Here is a 23,137-nt window from a genome sequence, read left to right as displayed (position 1 = left end):
TAGAACCAGAATTTGAATTTGAGAGCCCTGATATTTTTTGGAGGGTTTTTGGAGGTGCTAATCAGTATGCATCTGTAAACAACTGTGTACTAATATCGAGCCCGTGCGTTGCGACAGGAACATATTGCAAAGAACAATGAAAAGAAAAATTATTAGAGGATAATTATTTTCTTAAAAAATAAATTGGAGAAGCACCTTCCTCTCTCTCAATGTCGCTCTCTTGATTATTGGTTTTATTTTTCGCAATTGGCAGTTATTGTAACAACTGTACCAAATCAAACTGCTGTGCTAACCAAAGCCAAAGGAAAAAAGACAAAATCTATAGAAATACAACTGCTTATTGGACAAACTCATTAAATGAAAACATTGTGTGCATTAAGTGAATAATATCATCACATTACATAAACAATCTATACTATTGTTGTGATCTCTCATCCCTGCAAACCAAAATTGAGCTCTGCAAGAAATACTTGAAACATCAATCCCAATTATGCAGATTTAGATCATTATTGAGGAAAAAAATTGTTATATTAAAAGGTTAAAACATCAATTTTGTCTCGTAAAAGAACATCACATACCTCCACTGTTCTTAGATTAATTTTGATGAGCTCCTTTCTACTTTTGAGATCTGGCAGAGGTATGTATATATACTTCTCCAACCTCCTGCATCACGTGCACCTTAAGATGGCTCTAAAGTACAACATTTTAAATTATATAGTACAATACATCTACAACATTGAGCTTTTTAATGTTATGTTGTCAAGCCATAATAATGGCACATGTACACTAAACCCTTTGCTTCTTACTATCTTGAACAGATCAGATCAGTACCTAAAATGCATATATACGTGGCAATAACATTTAGAGTGAGGCAATAATGGCACATGTACACTAAACCGGTACTATGCATAGTGCATATTGGTCCGTATTGCACTTCGATATTTTTCATTTTTAAAGTCCAAATGTCAATCTGAGTTGTTTAATATGATTTCTATATAAGAATATACTTGCAGGCAAAATTTTACATTTTTTTACTATATTTTTAGATAGGTAGAAAATCACTATTTTTAATGGTCTTGAGCCCCCCTTTAGATCAAGTGATTTTCCACCTATCGAAAAAAAATGTAAAAAATTTCTAATATAAAATTTGATCAATAAGTACATTTTCATATAGAGATCATGTTGAATAGTTCAAATCAATTGTTTGGACTATGAAAATGAAAATATTGATCCGTACCTAGTACCGGAGCCTCACTCATAACATTAATCTATTTACATTTAAGGAAAATATATTTTGCAAACCTGAGAACTTCGTCAATGTTCCAAGGGAGTTCGTAGCAGCAAAAACCATCACAAGCTTCTTCTGATCATCTTCACCAGTTGAACTGTTTTTACTCCATCAATCTGTACCAAGAGCTCAAACTTCACTTTTAATCCTAGAGGACTCGTTCTCACCAAAAGCTCTGAAATAAAATGCATCAGAAAATACTTTTAGATAACAACATAAGACACATAGAACGGAAAGAGTAGAGTATGCCTTCTTGTATGAGCGTGTAGAATTGAGTTTTGCAATTTGAACTGCTAGCAAAAAATTCCCTACTAATGATCGTTATCCATTAGTGACTTTATTTGAGCCGCGGTGATTTGAACAGAAGTGACTTCATTATTATCTGGGGCTGAGCGAGCGACACTTATCTCAGTCATGACTTGGCCGAGTAAACCCTAGTCAAGAGAGTTTCCACATCCTACGAACTTGGGGAAAGCTCGGCTTGACTCTACCAAATTAGACCTTGACTTGGCCAAGTTTCCAAATGATGGGGCAATATTGGCAATTTTACAGGATTAAATATTCCATTGAATTACCATACAGTGCTATCAGCGAACCAACCAAAAACATTTTGGGTATTTTTCTGGATACTGTTAGAGAATGGGATTTCCATAAAAATAAAATTAATCAGAATCACTATACCAGCTAGTTCCACTACATACCTGAGAAGGCACAAGCCATAAGCAATGTGCGAAGGTAGGGCCACCACTTTCAGCTCCTCTATGGACCTCCCCCGGTTACTAAGCTTGGTCAAAAGTATGAATAGGGCCATGAATAGAAGGATTCCTACAGTTGCATATGCTATCCATCCCCTGATAAAGATTAAATTATGGTTGTCAGAACATACCAGAATGAACTCATAACATTTTTCTTAGTTTAGTTCTTTATATCTGCATTAAAAGAAAAGAAAAAAATAGTGCACCTATGAATAGTCCCTTGAAATTTCATAATAGAAGGAAAAAAAGTGTGCAGTAGCTTCAAGAGATAAGTGCAAAAACTGAACCAGATAATAATGAAAGTAGAAAAGCAACAGAACAGAAGTGACTTCATTGGATCTTCCCAGACTGCCAAGGATAGAAGCATCTTCCCTATTTTAATAACAGGATCCGACAACTCCTGTAACATAAAATAAAATAGCAATGAAATAAGACATGCAACTTAAATATAGTAGGCTTCTCACCTACCATTTTTTCTTTATTATAATAAGAAAATAACTTTTACATGGAATTTGGGAAGTAATCTGCCAATATACATACGCTCCATAGTGGTCCATAAGATTTCAGGGGTTGAAATATTTTTCTTTTCAGATCAATAAGAATTAATTTTAAGCAATACGTTTGCGCTTAATGTGCTGCTGGTAAACAAACTTATATTTTTTTTCTTCCTATCTTGTGTTCCTTTTTATTTTGGAGGGACACAGGTATATCAAGTTTGAATAGCATATTAAAATAAATAAAAAATTGGGCAAAGAGTAAGGTAAATTAGGATTTTTTACTTTCACGTAATGGTAATTGAAATAAAATAAAATAAAATAACTCAATCGAAACACATAATCATGTCAAACTATGGCAATAAGGACAAATCTCTGTAGTTCATTTTCACATCCTTAAATTTAGCATACCTTCAGAAGGGCCAAATTTGTACCAAGAGCTCAAACTTCACTCTTAATTCTAGAGGACTCGTGCTCGCCAGAAGCTCTGAAATAAAATGCATCAGAAAATACTACTGGATAACAACATAAGACACATATAACGGAAAGAGAAGAGTATGCCTTCTTGTCTGAGCGTGTAGAATTGCGTTTTGCAACTTTTCAGAATTACCTCCAAAGCACGCAGATTGCCTCTCCCTACTAACCATCTTTACACAGTAATAAACATAGGAAAATAGGAAGAAAATCAAAAGCAATAAACAGAAGGCAATAACCGTTATTGATTTGCTCTTGAAGCTATTGAAGGCAATATGGTACCATATATTGTTCGTGATTTGCAATTAAAATCTGGTACCATATATAGTTCGTGATTTGCTCTTGAACTATATTTTCATCTCTAATTGTTATACAATATATGCATGTAGATGAATGTGAATACTATTAATAGTAGAAGCTGTGTGCTACCATCTATTATCTATTATACAATATATAGCGATACAAGTTATCATGCATGTAGATGAATGTGAATACTATTTCTAATTGACCAGCTTCACTTCCATGCTGATTCATGTCACAGATCTAACCAGCATAAGAATAGTAATTAAATATTACTATTTGATCCATGAATGACATGACACAACCAGACTCGACCTGTTGACACCCTTAATTAAATTCTAGCACATCTGCACAACTGCACAAGTCTACAATAAGGCAATTACCGCAAATATTGAATCCACAAGTACCATCAATAGGAATTTACCACAAATATTGAATGCGCAAGTAGTATCAATATGAATTTATCACAAATATTGAATGCACAAGTAGTATCAATAGGAATACAGCACCAATAACACAATGATTTATTGGTGCTTATGAATCTCACTAACCAGAAATATAAACAATTAAAAAAAATAAGGTTTAGGCACACAACATTAAAATTTAAATTTAATGCTCGGATCAAAGTGCAATTGCATCAGATTGACTGAACATGGATAGAGTCGACATCTAATTAGATCAAAACTATGGTCTAATTGGTTTCCTAAATTCTGACCTGAACCATTCCATTGAAAAATTTCTTCCAATCAGGCCAGATCTCAGCAGTCGGAGGTGTGGTTTCTACCAACAAAATTTTCACAGCTAAAAACTCTAACCAAAGGAGGAGAAAGAAAGAGAGAGTCGGGTTCTGTTTGTCTTTTCACCGAAAAGAGAGAGAGAGTTCTTAAGGAGAGAAAAGGAGCGTCGGAGTAGAGAAGAGTTGACCGACGGAGTAGAGATGACTGAGGTGAGCAGAGAGGAGGAGAGACGGGGAGGCCTAGAGGCCCAGGGGCGAAGAGGGTTTGGGTCGGGAGAGGCGCAATGATGGAAGGTCAGAGAAAAAATAGGTGTTCAGTACGATTCCGTGTGACAATACGTGTGGCGGGTACAATTTTAACTAAATTTAGACTTCTAAAAATATAAAGTATGCATTTAAACAAAGAAAGACAGATTATTTGATTGGAGAATTTAGATTCAATTCAAATTTAGATCGATCAATCTCAACCGTTCCAGTTTCAGGACAGTCAATTTAATTTAAGATGCATAATATAGAGGAGATAAATGGTTGATGCATGTATATATGGTTTCAACATTGATAGTTTGATGGAGGGTGTCTGACCCCCGCTTGCACCCCCAGTTCCACCCTTTAGGGCTGTCAAAAAAGCTCGCGGCTCGTGGCTCGCTCGTGGCTCACCTCTAGCTCGCTCGCTAACAGCTCGCTCGGTAGTGAATCGAGCTGTTAACAAGCCTGCTCAGCTCAGGCTTGGGCCAAAATAAACGAGCTGAGCCAGGGGTCAGCTCGGACTGGGCCAGCTCGGCTCGTTAAGCTACAGTGGATTTAGGGTTTAGCCCCGTATAAATATAAGTCTAGTCCCATTTTTAAAGGCGCAATTATGCAAAATTGATGTATTTTTGGTCTGAGAAGAAAGGGTATGATTTTCAGTTGCTTGAAGATGTGCCTGCTGAACGATTTCTTAAATTTTTTGAATGAGATTTCTTATTTTTATATTTTTAAATTTGTATAATAACAGTCCAATAAAGCCTAGCGAGCCAGCTCGTCAGCTCGCGAGCTAGCTCGGACTAGCTTGTCACGAGCGAGCCAGAGGTTTTTGGCTCGGATAACCTAGATCTAGCTCGCTCGGTCCAGGCTCGGACCAAAATAAACGAGCCAAGCTAAGGCCCAGCTCGTTTACACCCCTGCCGCCGCCCTTGACTGTATTTAGTTCTACAAGTGTTGTGTGACGACTAAGAATTTATCAACCTGTTCCTATTTTCCAAAGTTGACCGAGTCCCTTTCAGCAGCTCTTATTATTTTTAAATAAAAAGCTATTCCTTCTGGGTTCTCACCTGCAGAAGGACCATGAAAATTTATAAATTCAACGTATTTCAACCAATAAACACAACTTACATGAACTTTCTGAGAATTTTCCGAAGGCTATTAAACTTTATATTGTTATAAGAATTTAAAAATAATAAAGAATAAGTTGACAACCATGTATATTTGACAGTAATAAAAGTCAATACAAATTTAAATAAAATTATTGATATATTCTCTTTAATGTCGATAAAACTGTAACTTTTTTAAATTACTCAGGACTAAACCTTTCTTTATTATAGAGATACTTAAATTTAATATCAATAATTCTTCAAACCAATCATAGAATGATCAATAATATTCTAATTAGTCATTGTCTAGTTGTTATGATTGCCAAATAAATTTGTAGTCAATATAACATAATCCTTCAAAAAAGTATATTTCAGTATATATATTGTTTTTGCTTATTAGTTCCAATCACAGACAACCAACGTTTTTCTAATTCTTTTAGTAATAGAATTATCAATTAATTAATAAGTTTATTTTTTATTTGGCCCCATTGATTGCAATATTACCAATTTGTCTTTACACATTTGAGCCCCTAATTTCTTTTAAGCAAAATTTATGGTCCATTAAGCAATCCTGCATTTTGTTGTTGTCAGAAAAATCTCTTCATACCGTGGAAGCAACAGAGCAATTTCGCTAGATTGAGAAAATAAACAAGCAAGATATTGCAGCATTTTGAATTTTGAATTATATAAAGAGAAGAAAAAAAAATGTTATCATATATAGAGTTCAAAACAGTTTATAATAACTTCCTTTTCTAAAGGGACAGCACATTGTCAAAACTCAAAACCGATCAGGTGAACAGGTCCATCCAGTATTATATATATAATTTCTTGCATATGATTTTCAGTTACTAATAGGTACGCTCTGGTACTTCGTTAAAGCAACTTAATTGTACTTGTCTTGTATTATGAATTTATGATAATATATATAATTCCGGGTGGAGATTTAGTCCAAAGGGTTTTGGACAAAATCTAATCCAAAGTTAGTTGTAAATTGTCCAATCTATGTTAAAATTTACACGGATGGTTTAGATTTACAGATCCATTTAAAGTTATTGAGTTTTAAATATGTTGATACAAATTTTAAAAGAAATCAAACGGTAAGGCCTGACTTTGTACAAAATCCAATTCCTATAATTCCAACACGCAACTTGCCTTATTGGAGGCCCCACAACGAAGTAAGCAGACTTTCTTGAATGCTTTACATTTGGCCAAGTCAATGACGAACGTGGTTTACAATATTCCGTATATATGAAAATTCTTAACATTGCTTGGTCGAAACACTCCATTCAAAATCAATCAATCAATTAATAATAATTCATACATGATAACTTGAAGGCTTCAAACCATTAACCCGCGTTCTCCATTCCCCTATATATACAAACAGCTTAAAGGAATATTAAACAGATAATATTTTTACCACTTTCAAAATATCTAATTAACCATCATCCCTTTTCAATCAGTTCCCAATGTCTGACTGCATAAGCTTAGCTAGCTCGTCATGCGAATGCTTGAATGCCATTGGCGTGCCGGCTGCTGTAGCAGCTGAATTCCGCTCCTTCTTCGTTCAAAATAATTGGTTCTCTCTCAAAACTGCGAAAGAAAACTTACAAGCTGTTCAAACAGTAGTAAACACTAAGGTTGCCAAAGAAATTGAAAGGCAAAGGGGTATTAATCCTCAAGTTCAGTTGTGGTTGAGTCGAGTAGAAGATATCATCATGGATAAATCACTCGAGGAAGAATATGATAAGCTTATGCGCTGCGGGTTCAACCCCTCTCGCCGACGCAAGGTAGGGAAGCGAATTATAAAGAAGCTCCAGTATGTGAATGGCCTGATAGAAGAAGAGAAGCAATTTACAGATGTTGGTGTTGATCTGCCAGTTGATCCAGTAAATATGATACCAGTAGCAAAGATTTTTGGCATGGATTCGATGCTAAACCAGGTCCATGAATACTTCGAGGACCATGAGAGGTGCATCATTTGTGTGTGGGGGGAGGGAGGGGCGGGTAAGACCACTCTTCTAAGTGCATTCAATAATCAGCTCATGGATTGTAGCGATTTCCATGTGGTGATTTTGATTGATGTATCCAACTCGGAGATTCTGAATGTCAAGGTCATCCAACACACAATTGTCGATCGGCTGGGATTGCCGTGGGTTGATACAGACACCGAGAATGCTCGAGCCATGTTGTTAATGAAGGCTCTGTCAAGAAAGCGGTTCGTAATTCTGTTAGATGATGTTCGAAAGAAATTTCAGCTCGAAGATATCGGCATACCATTACCCAATACCGAGAACGGATCCAAGATCATTCTCGCTTCTCGCGAACAGGATGTCTGCATCCAGATGGGCGCGCAGCGTAGCCTGATCAAGATGCAATTGTTAGACTATCATGCTTCATGGGATCTCTTCTTTAGTAATCTTAGTACTGATGCTCAGCATTCCATACAGTCTAGTTATTCCATCAAGACGCGAGCTGAGACCATCACTAAAAGCTGCCAGGGCTTGCCACTTGCTCTGAATGTCATAGGCTGTGCGGTGGCTGGGCTAAAGAGACCAGATGACTGGAGATATGCCATGATGGCCATGGGTTCGGGAGAAATTGGAGGTGTCGACGAGATATCTCTAATATTGAAGTATAGCTACGATAAGCTCGACTCAACTACCAAGAAATGTTTTCTCTACTGTACTCTGTTCCCTGAGTACAGTTCAATCCAGAAACATCAGCTTGCGGACTACTGGATTGCTGAAGGTTTTATACTAGCAACTGAGCGATGGAAAGGCTATGTGATGATAAACAAGCTAATTTCAGCGTGTTTGCTTCAAGAAACAAACTCTGGACTAAAGGTAAGGCTGCATAATATAATTCGCCACTTTGGTCTATGGTTAATGAGACAGGAGAACAATTTCCTTGTACAATCTGGTCAAAATCTTGAGAGCCCACCAGATATCGAGCAATGGAACGGGCCTAAGAGGATATCGCTCATGTCTAATGACATTAAACATGTTTCCTTTTCACCCAACTGCAGTAACCTTGAAACCTTGCTGCTCCAGAATAATCCAAATTTAACAAGCCTCGGTCCCAAATTCTTTAAATCCATGATTAATCTCAAAGTTCTCGATCTCTCAAACACTGGTATAAAAGAGCTGCCTGAATGTGATCCATTATGCCAGTTGCAATATCTGAACCTAAGCCAGACACCAATTACAAAACTGCCCAGAAGGTTTTGGGTCTTGAAGGAGTTGAGATACCTTGATCTAAGTCTAACAGAAGCACTCGAGGAGACTTACGATAATTGTTCTAAATTACTAAAGCTACGGGTCCTTAACCTTTTTCGGAGCCACTATGGTATCCGTGATGTATCTAACCTGAATCTGGATACCTTGAAAGAACTAAAATTTCTGGGAATTACCATTTGTACCGAAGATGTTCTGAAGAAGTTGAAGAGGACAGATCCGTTGGTGAAACCAACACATAGATTGAGCCTAACAAATTGCCCGCGTATGAAATCGGTCCATGTTACTGATTTCAATCAAATGGAACATCTTCAAGAGCTTTACATTGAATCATGTCCAAAACTAAGTGAACTAGTGATGGATCAAGACGACGGGGGAGTATCAAATCTGCGGGTGTTAACTCTCCAGGATTTACCCAACCTTGACACCATATTGGTTAAAACACTGCCACATTATTTCAGAAGACTGCGAGAACTGACAATCTATGAGTGCCACAAGTTAGAAAATCTCAATTGGGTTGCAAGGCTTGAATCACTTGAGAAACTCGTTGTATCCCGTTGCAATGGAATGGTGCACTTGTCGACAAAGGGGGAGCATGGGATGCAAATCAGAAATGATGGTATATCTGAAGAAGAACAAGTACAAACACTGGTTGAAGAGGCATCTGAAATAAAAATCAGTGAAAAGAAGAAGATGATTGATGAAGAATTTGAAGAAAACATTGAGTTTCCAAAATTGAGATCGCTTATATTGAGTGACATGGAAAATCTGGTGAGCATTTTTAGTCCCAGAAAATTTCCTTCTCTGGAGACTATTAGAGTTCAAAACTGTCCAAATTTGGTTAGATTACCAGTAAGCCATGGGCACAAAATTATCAAACTTCGGCAGATACGCGGCTCTTCAGAATGGTGGAATAGACTAGAATGGGATAATATGGAAACCAAAAGAGGCCTGGAGAAGTACTTCATGGAAATTTGAAGTCATCATTCGTGTGGGTATATAAATGGATTTCAGTTGTTGGTGTTGGCAGAATATGGTTTATCAGTAGTTCTGATTGTAATTTTTGTTTCTAATAAAATTCTATTGATTAATTAATTTGAATAAATATTCTGGCACTGATGAGTTTTTTTGAATGAAATGTTATGAAGGTTTTCACATAAACCCAACGGTAAATAATGTGTTTTGAATTCATGACCTCCTAAATGGTTGGTTTGTGAGGGAAGGTTTAAATAGCGGATAGCGGATTTATAGCAGTGAGCAAATGTCATAGCGGATAGCGGGCAATTAGCAGATGATATTTGTAACTAGCAAAAATGTTTTTGATTATTTTTTGTACTCTGTAGGAAATGAAATTACCAATAAAAATGATTTGAAAATACAAAGTCATGTAACAGGTGTTTAGTAACAAAAATATACAAATGGGGGAGATTTTAGAAAATTCCACTAAATTAGGGAAACAAATCCACTATATCCGTTGAAAAGAATACCCAATTTTCATTAATTATGATGCCAAATGGGCAATGAAACCCAATGGTCCTCCGTCTAATGAAAATAGAGCTGTATTTTTTTTTTCCATAAGATTATAAGCGTTTATATATGTAGGGCTGTACCTTCTATTAATGATGTTTAGTACTGGTCTGCCACTGGCATGTACCGGATTTACTTCGGCTGTGCTAGCCTTTCGTTTGTTTTTCTGGTCTTTTGGATTACATTGTTGTTTAGTTGATTAACCCCACATTTTCCGAACTGATAAGAAACAGAGGAGGAGAATTGCCTTCTAATTCTTGTATTTAGCTGTTTGGAGTCCCTGTATACTGGTCAGTGTGCTTATGTTTTATACGAATTAAGAACATTTTATAGACTGAAACACCGGGAAACATTATATATATTCAGAGTGCTTGCTTCTTGGTCAGTGTGCTGTGTGGAGTCCCTGTATACTGGTCAGAGTGCTTGCTTCTGATTTCTGAATCTGTTTATTTCATTGAAATTTACAGCCCGACGAGATACTTATTGGGCCTTGACCCAATTTTACGGTAAGCAATTGAAAGTAGGTGGAAAGCCTCGGCCCATTTCAAAGTTGTATCAAATTTTATTATTATCATTTTTTTATAAAATCGGAGTAGAAAGAAAGTCCGATTAGGCCAGGAAGAAGGAATGCGTATCCTCTGCATTAACTCAAAAGGAATTTTTTGAATTAATGAATCTCAACCGTCTAATTTTAAACGGAGTCAATTCAACCCTAGTTTATGATATAGGGGCTCTTTAATATTAGTGCAGAACTAATTTGTGCAAATCTTAAGATAGATCAGATGGTCAGGATTCATTAACTCAAAAGATTCCGTTTTGAGTTAATGCAGATGATACGAATTCAGGAAGAAGGGGGCCACCACGGCACACACGGTGATTTTATGAAAAATAGTGAATTTCTCAAAAATAATATAAAAAAATAGTAAAAGAAAGTAAAATTTAATCTCCAAACACATTTTATTATGGAATCTAAATATACTAACTGAGAAATGATTAATAGATAGAAAAAAATATTAAAATCATTCAGATTTCAGAATACATCCGTTTTAAATTCTTTGGTTAGAGGCAGTGTTCTAAATAGCGATGTTTTCGAATCCAAACCGTTGAAATTCATGTGCTTAATGAGTGATACATGTATACACAAAATTTTGAAAGTTTCGAGTTTATTTGCTATAAGGTCAAGCGGTCAAAAAAATGATAAAAATTGAATATATAAAACAACTTACAAATTAACTTATAAAATGTTCATTTCTTTGACCGCTTGACCTTGTAGTAAATAAACTCGAAACTTTCAAAAATTTTGCATGTACATACACCATTCATTAAGTACATGAATTTCAACGATTTGAATTTGGCATTTGAAGTCAATCCAATATAGTTTTGAAATTGTGCTCACCAAACTCTCTTGACGAGCACATCACACCCTAACTTTGCTCTTCATGAACCGAATTACAAGTTAGAGGAGGAGACTTATATTATACGGGGTAAAAGAATAGAGGAGTTTATCATGGAACAAGCCATGTGGCAAGGAGTGCCACGTTGGCAAATTTTTTTTTATATTCTTTGCAAAGGATAAGATGGAATTTTACATATTAAACCTTCATATTTACTAATATTGTAAATAAATCCAAAATAAATTTCATAATAATAAATAGGATTATCGGATGTTATACAAATGGGTCATTCCTCTACTTCTGACGTTTACACAATGGCATTTAGATACATATGCATGAGTAAGCTTTTGAAATGACTCATTTGTTGTCAGATACTGACCAACTAGAAAACTGACATTTTTTTCTAAACATGCTATTTGATTTAATTTTTAATGAAGGGTAAAATGAATACTTCATAAATTTAAAATGAGTTTTAATAGAAAAGACAATAAAATGGATAAATTTGTGAGTTTTTGAAGTTTAGAAGAGTAAATATGTAATTATGAATTTTAGAGGGGGGGGGCGGATACGTAATTTCAAAGCTTTTGAGGGTATACATGAAATTTCCCATTTTTTTAATGCAAAATAAGTTCTGTAGAAATTCGTTTTGTAATTTAAAAATTAATGTCTCCTTCAACTGATATAATTCTCGTAGGGAAGTCCCTTGAATAACCTTAATAATTATAAATTTCTAATAAAACTTGAAATTTTTATGGGTTTTGTTACATGTATCATGCTTTTTTTTTTTGAACTAGCAAGTTTGTGCATAATTAAACTAGTTGAAGAAAAATAGGGAGCAGATAATATACCCTTTTTAAGTTAAGTCTTCTAAAAAAATGTTTCCATTATGTGTCCCCAAATCTCAATTTGCATTTTTTTTAATGACAATTTGCAACTCATCCGATCCGCGTTTGTCTACATTTCAGCAACTTAAATGAGTTTCTAAATGATTATTAATTACTTTTTAAAAATTAAAATATCTAAAGTTTGTAACTCTCACATTCCTAAAATAGTTTTTAGAATTTCTATTAAGTTACGTCATCAACAAATTAAAAAAGAGAAATAATTTGAATCTATCATTTGGCTAGTATAGAGTTTATAAACAGTTTCTTAATAAAAAACTTTACTGCATAGTTTCTAAATAAGAAATTCTCTCATATCACTGAAACTGATTAGAAACTGCCATATCATATTAGAAACTCTAATAATATCATATATGTAGATTTTTAAATAAAAAAATCTCTTATATTTCTGAAACTGGTTAAAAACTGTCATATTATATTAGAAACTCTAATAATAATACCAGAAATGTACATGTTCTCAAGTTTTTGTACGCCAGATTTTATCAAATTTGATCCTTGTTTTTGCTCAAAAAGTCTCACTTTGCAACCCACAGTGCGTCATGACTCATGAGCTGTAAGCTGTTGGGCTTTCCACTTAACTGCCAATTGGAAAAGTGTAAACCACTGTATTTAGGGGTAGAATCAGGATTTGAATTTGAGAGCCCTGATATTTTTTGGAGGGTTTTTGGAGGTGCTAATCAGTATGCATCTGTAAACAACTGTGTACTAGTATCGAGCCCGTGCGTTGCGACAGGAACATATTGCAAAGAACAATGAAAAGAAAAATTATTAGAGGATAATTATTTTCTTAAAAAATAAATTGGAGAAGCACCTTCCTCTCTCTCAATGTCGCTCTCTAGATTATTGGTTTATTTTTCGCAATTGGCAGTTATTGTAACAACTGTACCAAATCAAACTGCTGTGCTAACCAAAGCCAAAGGAAAAAAGACAAAATCTATAGAAATACAACTGCTTATTGGACAAACTCATTAAATGAAAACATTGTGTGCATTAAGTGAATAATATCATCACATTACATAAACAATCTATACTATTGTTGTGATCTCTCATCCCTGCAAACCAAAATTGAGCTCTGCAAGAAATACTTGAAACATCAATCCCAATTATGCAGATTTAGATCATTATTGAGGAAAAAAATTGTTATATTAAAAGGTTAAAACATCAATTTTGTCTCGTAAAAGAACATCACATACCTCCACTGTTCTTAGATTAATTTTGATGAGCTCCTTTCTACTTTTGAGATCTGGCAGAGGTATGTATATATACTTCTCCAACCTCCTGCATCACGTGCACCTTAAGATGGCTCTAAAGTACAACATTTTAAATTATATAGTACAATACATCTACAACATTGAGCTTTTTAATGTTATGTTGTCAAGCCATAATAATGGCACATGTACACTAAACCCTTTGCTTCTTACTATCTTGAACAGATCAGATCAGTACCTAAAATGCATATATACGTGGCAATAACATTTAGAGTGAGGCAATAATGGCACATGTACACTAAACCGGTACTATGCATAGTGCATATTGGTCCGTATTGCACTTCGATATTTTTCATTTTTAAAGTCCAAATGTCAATCTGAGTTGTTTAATATGATTTCTATATAAGAATATACTTGCAGGCAAAATTTTACATTTTTTTACTATATTTTTAGATAGGTAGAAAATCACTATTTTTAATGGTCTTGAGCCCCCCTTTAGATCAAGTGATTTTCCACCTATCGAAAAAAAATGTAAAAAATTTCTAATATAAAATTTGATCAATAAGTACATTTTCATATAGAGATCATGTTGAATAGTTCAAATCAATTGTTTGGACTATGAAAATGAAAATATTGATCCGTACCTAGTACCGGAGCCTCACTCATAACATTAATCTATTTACATTTAAGGAAAATATATTTTGCAAACCTGAGAACTTCGTCAATGTTCCAAGGGAGTTCGTAGCAGCAAAAACCATCACAAGCTTCTTCTGATCATCTTCACCAGTTGAACTGTTTTTACTCCATCAATCTGTACCAAGAGCTCAAACTTCACTTTTAATCCTAGAGGACTCGTTCTCACCAAAAGCTCTGAAATAAAATGCATCAGAAAATACTTTTAGATAACAACATAAGACACATAGAACGGAAAGAGTAGAGTATGCCTTCTTGTATGAGCGTGTAGAATTGAGTTTTGCAATTTGAACTGCTAGCAAAAAATTCCCTACTAATGATCGTTATCCATTAGTGACTTTATTTGAGCCGCGGTGATTTGAACAGAAGTGACTTCATTATTATCTGGGGCTGAGCGAGCGACACTTATCTCAGTCATGACTTGGCCGAGTAAACCCTAGTCAAGAGAGTTTCCACATCCTACGAACTTGGGGAAAGCTCGGCTTGACTCTACCAAATTAGACCTTGACTTGGCCAAGTTTCCAAATGATGGGGCAATATTGGCAATTTTACAGGATTAAATATTCCATTGAATTACCATACAGTGCTATCAGCGAACCAACCAAAAACATTTTGGGTATTTTTCTGGATACTGTTAGAGAATGGGATTTCCATAAAAATAAAATTAATCAGAATCACTATACCAGCTAGTTCCACTACATACCTGAGAAGGCACAAGCCATAAGCAATGTGCGAAGGTAGGGCCACCACTTTCAGCTCCTCTATGGACCTCCCCCGGTTACTAAGCTTGGTCAAAAGTATGAATAGGGCCATGAATAGAAGGATTCCTACAGTTGCATATGCTATCCATCCCCTGATAAAGATTAAATTATGGTTGTCAGAACATACCAGAATGAACTCATAACATTTTTCTTAGTTTAGTTCTTTATATATGCATTAAAAGAAAAGAAAAAAATAGTGCACCTATGAATAGTCCCTTGAAATTTCATAATAGAAGGAAAAAAAGTGTGCAGTAGCTTCAAGAGATAAGTGCAAAAACTGAACCAGATAATAATGAAAGTAGAAAAGCAACAGAACAGAAGTGACTTCATTGGATCTTCCCAGAATGCCAAGGATAGAAGCATCTTCCCTATTTTAATAACAGGATCAGACAACTCCTGTAACATAAAATAAAATAGCAATGAAATAAGACATGCAACTTAAATATAGTAGGCTTCTCACCTACCATTTTTTCTTTATTATAATAAGAAAATAACTTTTACATGGAATTTGGGAAGTAATCTGCCAATATACATACGCTCCATAGTGGTCCATAAGATTTCAGGGGTTGAAATATTTTTCTTTTCAGATCAATAAGAATTAATTTTAAGCAATACGTTTGCGCTTAATGTGCTGCTGGTAAACAAACTTATATTTTTTTTCTTCCTATCTTGTGTTCCTTTTTATTTTGGAGGGACACAGGTATATCAAGTTTGAATAGCATATTAAAATAAAATAAAAATTGGGCAAAGAGTAAGGTAAATTAGGATTTTTTACTTTCACGTAATGGTAATTGAAATAAAATAAAATAAAATAACTCAATCGAAACACATAATCATGTCAAACTATGGCAATAAGGACAAATCTCTGTAGTTCATTTTCACATCCTTAAATTTAGCATACCTTCAGAAGGGCCAAATTTGTACCAAGAGCTCAAACTTCACTCTTAATTCTAGAGGACTCGTGCTCGCCAGAAGCTCTGAAATAAAATGCATCAGAAAATACTACTGGATAACAACATAAGACACATATAACGGAAAGAGAAGAGTATGCCTTCTTGTCTGAGCGTGTAGAATTGCGTTTTGCAACTTTTCAGAATTACCTCCAAAGCACGCAGATTGCCTCTCCCTACTAACCATCTTTACACAGTAATAAACATAGGAAAATAGGAAGAAAATCAAAAGCAATAAACAGAAGGCAATAACCGTTATTGATTTGCTCTTGAAGCTATTGAAGGCAATATGGTACCATATATTGTTCGTGATTTGCAATTAAAATCTGGTACCATATATAGTTCGTGATTTGCTCTTGAACTATATTTTCATCTCTAATTGTTATACAATATATGCATGTAGATGAATGTGAATACTATTAATAGTAGAAGCTGTGTGCTACCATCTATTATCTATTATACAATATATAGCGATACAAGTTATCATGCATGTAGATGAATGTGAATACTATTTCTAATTGACCAGCTTCACTTCCATGCTGATTCATGTCACAGATCTAACCAGCATAAGAATAGTAATTAAATATTACTATTTGATCCATGAATGACATGACACAACCAGACTCGACCTGTTGACACCCTTAATTAAATTCTAGCACATCTGCACAACTGCACAAGTCTACAATAAGGCAATTACCGCAAATATTGAATCCACAAGTACCATCAATAGGAATTTACCACAAATATTGAATGCGCAAGTAGTATCAATATGAATTTATCACAAATATTGAATGCACAAGTAGTATCAATAGGAATACAGCACCAATAACACAATGATTTATTGGTGCTTATGAATCTCACTAACCAGAAATATAAACAATTAAAAAAAATAAGGTTTAGGCACACAACATTAAAATTTAAATTTAATGCTCGGATCAAAGTGCAATTGCATCAGATTGACTGAACATGGATAGAGTCGACATCTAATTAGATCAAAACTATGGTCTAATTGGTTTCCTAAATTCTGACCTGAACCATTCCATTGAAAAATTTCTTCCAATCAGGCCAGATCTCAGCAGTCGGAGGTGTGGTTTCTACCAACAAAATTTTCACAGCTAAAAACTCTAACCAAAGGAGGAGAAAGAAAGAGAGAGTCGGGTTCTGTTTGTCTTTTCACCGAAAAGAGAGAGAGAGTTCTTAAGGAGAGAAAAGGAGCGTCGGAGTAGAGAAGAGTTGACCGACGGAGTAGAGATGACTGAGGTGAGCAGAGAGGAGGAGAGACGGGGAGGCCTAGAGGCCCAGGGGCGAAGAGGGTTTGGGTCGGGAGAGGCGCAATGATGGAAGGTCAGAGAAAAAATAGGTGTTCAGTACGATTCCGTGTGACAATACGTGTGGCGGGTACAATTTTAACTAAATTTAGACTTCTAAAAATATAAAGTATGCATTTAAACAAAGAAAGACAGATTATTTGATTGGAGAATTTAGATTCAATTCAAATTTAGATCGATCAATCTCAACCGTTCCAGTTTCAGGACAGTCAATTTAATTTAAGATGCATAATATAGAGGAGATAAATGGTTGATGCATGTATATATGGTTTCAACATTGATAGTTTGATGGAGGGTGTCTGACCCCCGCTTGCACCCCCAGTTCCACCCTTTAGGGCTGTCAAAAAAGCTCGCGGCTCGTGGCTCGCTCGTGGCTCACCTCTAGCTCGCTCGCTAACAGCTCGCTCGGTAGTGGACCGAGCTGTTAACAAGCCTGCTCAGCTCAGGCTTAGGCCAAAATAAACGAGCTGAGCCAGGGGTCAGCTCGGACTGGGCCAGCTCGGCTCGTTAAGCTACAGTGGATTTAGGGTTTAGCCCCGTATAAATATAAGTCTAGTCCCATTTTCAAAGGCGCAATTATGCAAAATTGATGTATTTTTGGTCTGAGAAGAAAGGGTATGATTTTCAGTTGCTTGAAGATGTGCCTGCTGAACAATTTCTTAAATTTTTTGAATGAGATTTCTTATTTTTATATTTTTAAATTTGTATAATAACAGTCCAATAAAGCCTAGCGAGCCAGCTCGTCAGCTCGCGAGCTAGCTCGGACTAGCTTGTCACGAGCGAGCCAGAGGTTTTTGGCTCGGATAACCTAGATCTAGCTCGCTCGGTCCAGGCTCGGACCAAAATAAACGAGCCAAGCTAAGGCCCAGCTGGTTTACACCCCTACCGCCCTTGACTGTATTTAGTTCTACAAGTGTTGTGTGACGACTAAGAATTTATCAACCTGTTCCTATTTTCCAAAGTTGACCGAGTCCCTTTCAGCAGCTCTTATTATTTTTAAATAAAAAGCTATTCCTTCTGGGTTCTCACCTGCAGAAGGACCATGAAAATTTATAAATTCAACGTATTTCAACCAATAAACACAACTTACATGAACTTTCTGAGAATTTTCCGAAGGCTATTAAACTTTATATTGTTATAAGAATTTAAAAATAATAAAGAATAAGTTGACAACCATGTATATTTGACAGTAATAAAAGTCAATACAAATTTAAATAAAATTATTGATATATTCTCTTTAATGTCGATAAAACTGTAACTTTTTTAAATTACTCAGGACTAAACCTTTCTTTATTATAGAGATACTTAAATTTAATATCAATAATTCTTCAAACCAATCATAGAATGATCAATAATATTCTAATTAGTCATTGTCTAGTTGTTATGATTGCCAAATAAATTTGTAGTCAATATAACATAATCCTTCAAAAAAGTATATTTCAGTATATATATTGTTTTTGCTTATTAGTTCCAATCACAGACAACCAACGTTTTTCTAATTCTTTTAGTAATAGAATTATCAATTAATTAATAAGTTTATTTTTTATTTGGCCCCATTGATTGCAATATTACCAATTTGTCTTTACACACTTGAGCCCCTAATTTCTTTTAAGCAAAATTTATGGTCCATTAAGCAATCCTGCATTTTGTTGTTGTCAGAAAAATCTCTTCATACCGTGGAAGCAACAGAGCAATTTCGCTAGATTGAGAAAATAAACAAGCAAGATATTGCAGCATTTTGAATTTTGAATTATATAAAGAGAAGAAAAAAAAAAATGTTATCATATATAGAGTTCAAAACAGTTTATAATAACTTCCTTTTCTAAAGGGACAGCACACTGTCAAAACTCAAAACCGATCAGGTGAACAGGTCCATCCAGTATTATATATATAATTTCTTGCATATGATTTTCAGTTACTAATAGGTACGCTCTGGTACTTCGTTAAAGCAACTTAATTGTACTTGTCTTGTATTATGAATTTATGATAATATATATAATTCCGGGTGGAGATTTAGTCCAAAGGGTTTTGGACAAAATCTAATCCAAAGTTAGTTGTAAATTGTCCAATCTATGTTAAAATTTACACGGATGGTTTAGATTTACAGATCCATTTAAAGTTATTGAGTTTTAAATATGTTGATACAAATTTTAAAGGAAATCAAACGGTAAGGCCTGACTTTGTACAAAATCCAATTCCTATAATTCCAACACGCAACTTGCCTTATTGGAGGCCCCACAACGAAGTAAGCAGACTTTCTTGAATGCTTTACATTTGGCCAAGTCAATGACGAACGTGGTTTACAATATTCCGTATATATGAAAATTCTTAACATTGCTTGGTCGAAACATTCCATTCAAAATCAATCAATCAATTAATAATAATTCATACATGATAACTTGAAGGCTTCAAACCATTAACCCGCGTTCTCCATTCCCCTATATATACAAACAGCTTAAAGGAATATTAAACAGATAATATTTTTACCACTTTCAAAATATCTAATTAACCATCATCCCTTTTCAATCAGTTCCCAATGTCTGACTGCATAAGCTTAGCTAGCTCGTCATGCGAATGCTTGAATGCCATTGGAGTGTCGGCTGCTGTCGCAGCTGAATTCCGCTCCTTCTTCGTTCAAAATAATTGGTTCTCTCTCAAAACTGCGAAAGAAAACTTACAAGCTGTTCAAACAGTAGTAAACACTAAGGTTGCCAAAGAAATTGAAAGGCAAAGGGGTATTAATCCTCAAGTTCAGTTGTGGTTGAGTCGAGTAGAAGATATCATCATGGATAAATCACTCGAGGAAGAATATGATAAGCTTATGCGCTGCGGGTTCAACCCCTCTCGCCGACGCAAGGTAGGGAAGCGAATTATAAAGAAGCTCCAGTATGTGAATGGCCTGATAGAAGAAGAGAAGCAATTTACAGATGTTGGTGTTGATCTGCCAGTTGATCCAGTAAATATGATACCAGTAGCAAAGATTTTTGGCATGGATTCGATGCTAAACCAGGTCCATGAATACTTCGAGGACCATGAGAGGTGCATCATTTGTGTGTGGGGGGAGGGAGGGGCGGGTAAGACCACTCTTCTAAGTGCATTCAATAATCAGCTCATGGATTGTAGCGATTTCCATGTGGTGATTTTGATTGATGTATCCAACTCGGAGATTCTGAATGTCAAGGTCATCCAACACACAATTGTCGATCGGCTGGGATTGCCGTGGGTTGATACAGACACCGAGAATGCTCGAGCCATGTTGTTAATGAAGGCTCTGTCAAGAAAGCGGTTCGTAATTCTGTTAGATGATGTTCGAAAGAAATTTCAGCTCGAAGATATCGGCATACCATTACCCAATACCGAGAACGGATCCAAGATCATTCTCGCTTCTCGCGAACAGGATGTCTGCATCCAGATGGGCGCGCAGCGTAGCCTGATCAAGATGCAATTGTTAGACTATCATGCTTCATGGGATCTCTTCTTTAGTAATCTTAGTACTGATGCTCAGCATTCCATACAGTCTAGTTATTCCATCAAGACGCGAGCTGAGACCATCACTAAAAGCTGCCAGGGCTTGCCACTTGCTCTGAATGTCATAGGCTGTGCGGTGGCAGGGCTAAAGAGACCAGATGACTGGAGATATGCCATGACGGCCATGGGTTCGGGAGAAATTGGAGGTGTCGACGAGATATTTCTAATATTGAAGTATAGCTACGATAAGCTCGACTCAACTACCAAGAAATGTTTTCTCTACTGTACTCTGTTCCCTGAGTACAGTTCAATCCAGAAACATCAGCTTGCGGACTACTGGATTGCTGAAGGTTTTATACTAGCAACTGAGCGATGGAAAGGCTATGTGATGATAAACAAGCTAATTTCAGCGTGTTTGCTCCAAGAAACAAACTCTGGACTAAAGGTAAGGCTGCATAATATAATTCGCCACTTTGGTCTATGGTTAGAGAGACAGGAGAACAATTTCCTTGTACAATCTGGTCAAAATCTTGAGAGCCCACCGGATATCGAGCAATGGAATGGGCCTAAGAGGATATCGCTCATGTCTAATTACATTAAACATCTTTCCTTTTCACCCAACTGCAGTAACCTTGAAACCTTGCTGCTCCAGAATAATCCAAATTTAACAAGCCTCGGTCCCAAATTCTTTAAATCCATGATTAATCTCAAAGTTCTCGATCTCTCAAACACTGGTATAAAAGAGCTGCCTGAATGTGATGCATTATGCCAGTTGCAACATCTGAACCTAAGCCAGACACCAATTACAAAACTACCCAGAAGGTTTTGGGTCTTGAAGGAGTTGAGATACCTTGATCTAAGTCTAACAGAAGCACTCGAGGAGACTTACGATAATTGTTCTAAATTACTAAAGCTACGGGTCCTTAACCTTTTTCGGAGCCACTATGGTATCCGTGATGTATCTAACCTGAATTTGGATACCTTGAAAGAACTAAAATTTCTGGGAATTACCATTTGTACCGAAGATGTTCTGAAGAAGTTGAAGAGGACAGATCCGTTGGTAAAACCAACACATAGATTGAGCCTAACAAATTGCCCGCGTATGAAATCGGTCCATGTTACTGATTTCAATCAAATGGAACATCTTCAAGAGCTTTACATTGAATCATGTCCAAAACTAAGTGAACTAGTGATGGATCAAGATGACGGGGGAGTATCAAATTTGCGGGTGTTAACTCTCCAGGATTTACCCAACCTTGACACCATATTGGTTAAATCACTGCCACATTATTTCAGAAGACTGCGAGAACTGACAATCTATGAGTGCCACAAGTTAGAAAATCTCAATTGGGTTGCAAGGCTTGAATCACTTGAGAAACTCGTTGTATCCCGTTGCAATGGAATGGTGCACTTGTCGGCAACGGGGGAGCATGGGATGCAAATCAGAAATGATGGTATGTCTGAAGAAGAACAAATACAAACACTGGTTGAAGAGGCATCTGAAATAAAAATCAGTGAAAACAAGAAGATGATTGATGAAAAATCTGCAGAAAACTTTGATCAGTTTCCAAAATTAAGATCGATTATATTGAGTGACATGGAAAATCTGGTGAGCATTTGTAGTCCCAGAAAATTTTCTTCTCTGGAGACTATTAGAGTTCAAAACTGTCCAAATTTGGTTAGATTACCAGTAAGCCATGGGCACAAAATTATCAAACTTTGGCAGATACGCGGCTCTTCAGAATGGTGGAATAGACTAGAATGGGATAATATGGAAACCAAAAGAGGCCTGGAGAAGTACTTCATGGAAATTTGAAGTCATGATTCGTGTGGGTATATAAATGGATTTCACTATTTGGTATTGGCAAAATATGGTTTGTCAGTAGTTCTGATTATAATTTTTGTTTGTAATAAAATTCTATTGATTAATTAATTTGTTAGGCAGTACCTTTTGTTTGTTTTATTTCTGGTCTTTGGATTACATTGTTGTTAAGTTGATTAACCCCACATTTTCCGAACTGATAAGAAACAGAGGAGGAGAATTGCCTTCTAATTCTTGTATTTAGCTGTTTGGAGTCCCTGTATACTGGTCAGTGTGCTCATGTTTTATACGAATTAAGAACATTTTATAGACTGAAACACCGGTAAACATTATATATATTCAGTGTACGTTTGACTTATTTATTGAGTTCTTTATAATATAAAATTTATATTACGATTAAACCAAATGAATGTTTCCCTTTCTCTCCACGAGGTATTATTTGTCAATATGCAATT

At 35.7% G+C, this 23,137-nt stretch overlaps 4 protein-coding genes across 17 annotated transcripts; 2 read left to right on the top strand and 2 right to left on the bottom strand.

Annotated features, from left to right (window-relative positions):
- Positions 1 to 320: 320 nt before the first annotated feature.
- LOC144561468 (uncharacterized) lies at positions 321 to 4,318 on the bottom strand. 7 transcript variants are annotated; one of them, XR_013513846.1, is made up of 6 exons: positions 2,949 to 4,318; positions 2,250 to 2,443; positions 1,990 to 2,139; positions 1,303 to 1,463; positions 579 to 690; positions 321 to 457 (listed from the first exon to the last, which is right to left on the bottom strand). XR_013513846.1 is itself a non-coding variant. In XM_078310426.1 (5 exons), exons 3-5 carry the CDS (start codon positions 2,408 to 2,410, stop codon positions 1,418 to 1,420), a joined length of 357 nt encoding a protein of 118 aa, XP_078166552.1. In that variant the 5' UTR covers positions 2,411 to 2,443; positions 2,949 to 3,184; positions 4,027 to 4,318; the 3' UTR covers positions 321 to 1,417. The 7 variants fall into 7 exon arrangements, 3 of the variants coding, with proteins under 3 accessions (XP_078166552.1, XP_078166553.1, XP_078166554.1); XR_013513845.1 differs by having other exon boundaries at positions 579 to 663; XR_013513843.1 differs by having other exon boundaries at positions 579 to 1,463.
- A 2,470-nt stretch (positions 4,319 to 6,788) lies between these two features.
- LOC144561676 (disease resistance protein RPS2-like) lies at positions 6,789 to 9,749 on the top strand. Its single transcript, XM_078310707.1, has one exon. The coding sequence runs from the start codon at positions 6,863 to 6,865 to the stop codon at positions 9,605 to 9,607; it is 2,745 nt and encodes a 914-aa protein (XP_078166833.1). The 5' UTR covers positions 6,789 to 6,862; the 3' UTR covers positions 9,608 to 9,749.
- Positions 9,750 to 13,387: 3,638 nt separating this feature from the next.
- On the bottom strand, positions 13,388 to 17,385 carry LOC144561469 (uncharacterized). Of its 8 annotated transcripts, none has more exons than XR_013513850.1 (6): positions 16,016 to 17,385; positions 15,317 to 15,510; positions 15,057 to 15,206; positions 14,370 to 14,530; positions 13,646 to 13,757; positions 13,388 to 13,524 (listed from the first exon to the last, which is right to left on the bottom strand). XR_013513850.1 is itself a non-coding variant. In XM_078310430.1 (5 exons), the coding sequence occupies exons 3-5, from the start codon at positions 15,475 to 15,477 to the stop codon at positions 14,485 to 14,487; spliced, it is 357 nt and encodes a 118-aa protein (XP_078166556.1). In that variant the 5' UTR covers positions 15,478 to 15,510; positions 16,016 to 16,251; positions 17,094 to 17,385; the 3' UTR covers positions 13,388 to 14,484. The 8 variants fall into 8 exon arrangements, 4 of the variants coding, with proteins under 4 accessions (XP_078166556.1, XP_078166557.1, XP_078166555.1 ...); XR_013513849.1 differs by having other exon boundaries at positions 13,646 to 13,730; XR_013513847.1 differs by having other exon boundaries at positions 13,646 to 14,530.
- Positions 17,386 to 19,865: 2,480 nt separating this feature from the next.
- On the top strand, positions 19,866 to 22,797 carry LOC144561675 (disease resistance protein RPS2-like). The gene has a single exon (XM_078310706.1). The coding sequence runs from the start codon at positions 19,929 to 19,931 to the stop codon at positions 22,674 to 22,676; it is 2,748 nt and encodes a 915-aa protein (XP_078166832.1). The 5' UTR covers positions 19,866 to 19,928; the 3' UTR covers positions 22,677 to 22,797.
- The last annotated feature ends 340 nt before the right edge of the window (positions 22,798 to 23,137 follow it).

This window comes from Carex rostrata, chromosome 11 (assembly GCF_964058835.1).
Source record: "Carex rostrata chromosome 11, lpCarRost1.2, whole genome shotgun sequence".
In the NCBI taxonomy this organism is placed as follows: domain Eukaryota; kingdom Viridiplantae; phylum Streptophyta; class Magnoliopsida; order Poales; family Cyperaceae; genus Carex; species Carex rostrata.
The sequence above is the reverse complement of the archived record's forward strand: the minus strand, read 5'-3'. Positions and strand labels throughout refer to the sequence as shown.

Coding starts and splice junctions, on each gene's coding strand:
- LOC144561469 (XM_078310429.1), bottom strand. CDS start 15,477: ATGCTTCTATCCTTGGCATTCTGGGAAGATCCAATGAAGTCACTTCTG. Junction 15,207..15,316: donor TTTCAAGGGACTATTCATAG/GTGCACTATTTT, acceptor AATCTTTATCAG/GGGATGGATAGCATATGCAA. Junction 14,531..15,056: donor TATGGCTTGTGCCTTCTCAG/GTATGTAGTGGA, acceptor ATTTTATTTCAG/AGCTTTTGGTGAGAACGAGT.
- LOC144561675 (XM_078310706.1), top strand. CDS start 19,929: ATGTCTGACTGCATAAGCTTAGCTAGCTCGTCATGCGAATGCTTGAAT.
- LOC144561676 (XM_078310707.1), top strand. CDS start 6,863: ATGTCTGACTGCATAAGCTTAGCTAGCTCGTCATGCGAATGCTTGAAT.
- LOC144561468 (XM_078310426.1), bottom strand. CDS start 2,410: ATGCTTCTATCCTTGGCAGTCTGGGAAGATCCAATGAAGTCACTTCTG. Junction 2,140..2,249: donor TTTCAAGGGACTATTCATAG/GTGCACTATTTT, acceptor AATCTTTATCAG/GGGATGGATAGCATATGCAA. Junction 1,464..1,989: donor TATGGCTTGTGCCTTCTCAG/GTATGTAGTGGA, acceptor ATTTTATTTCAG/AGCTTTTGGTGAGAACGAGT.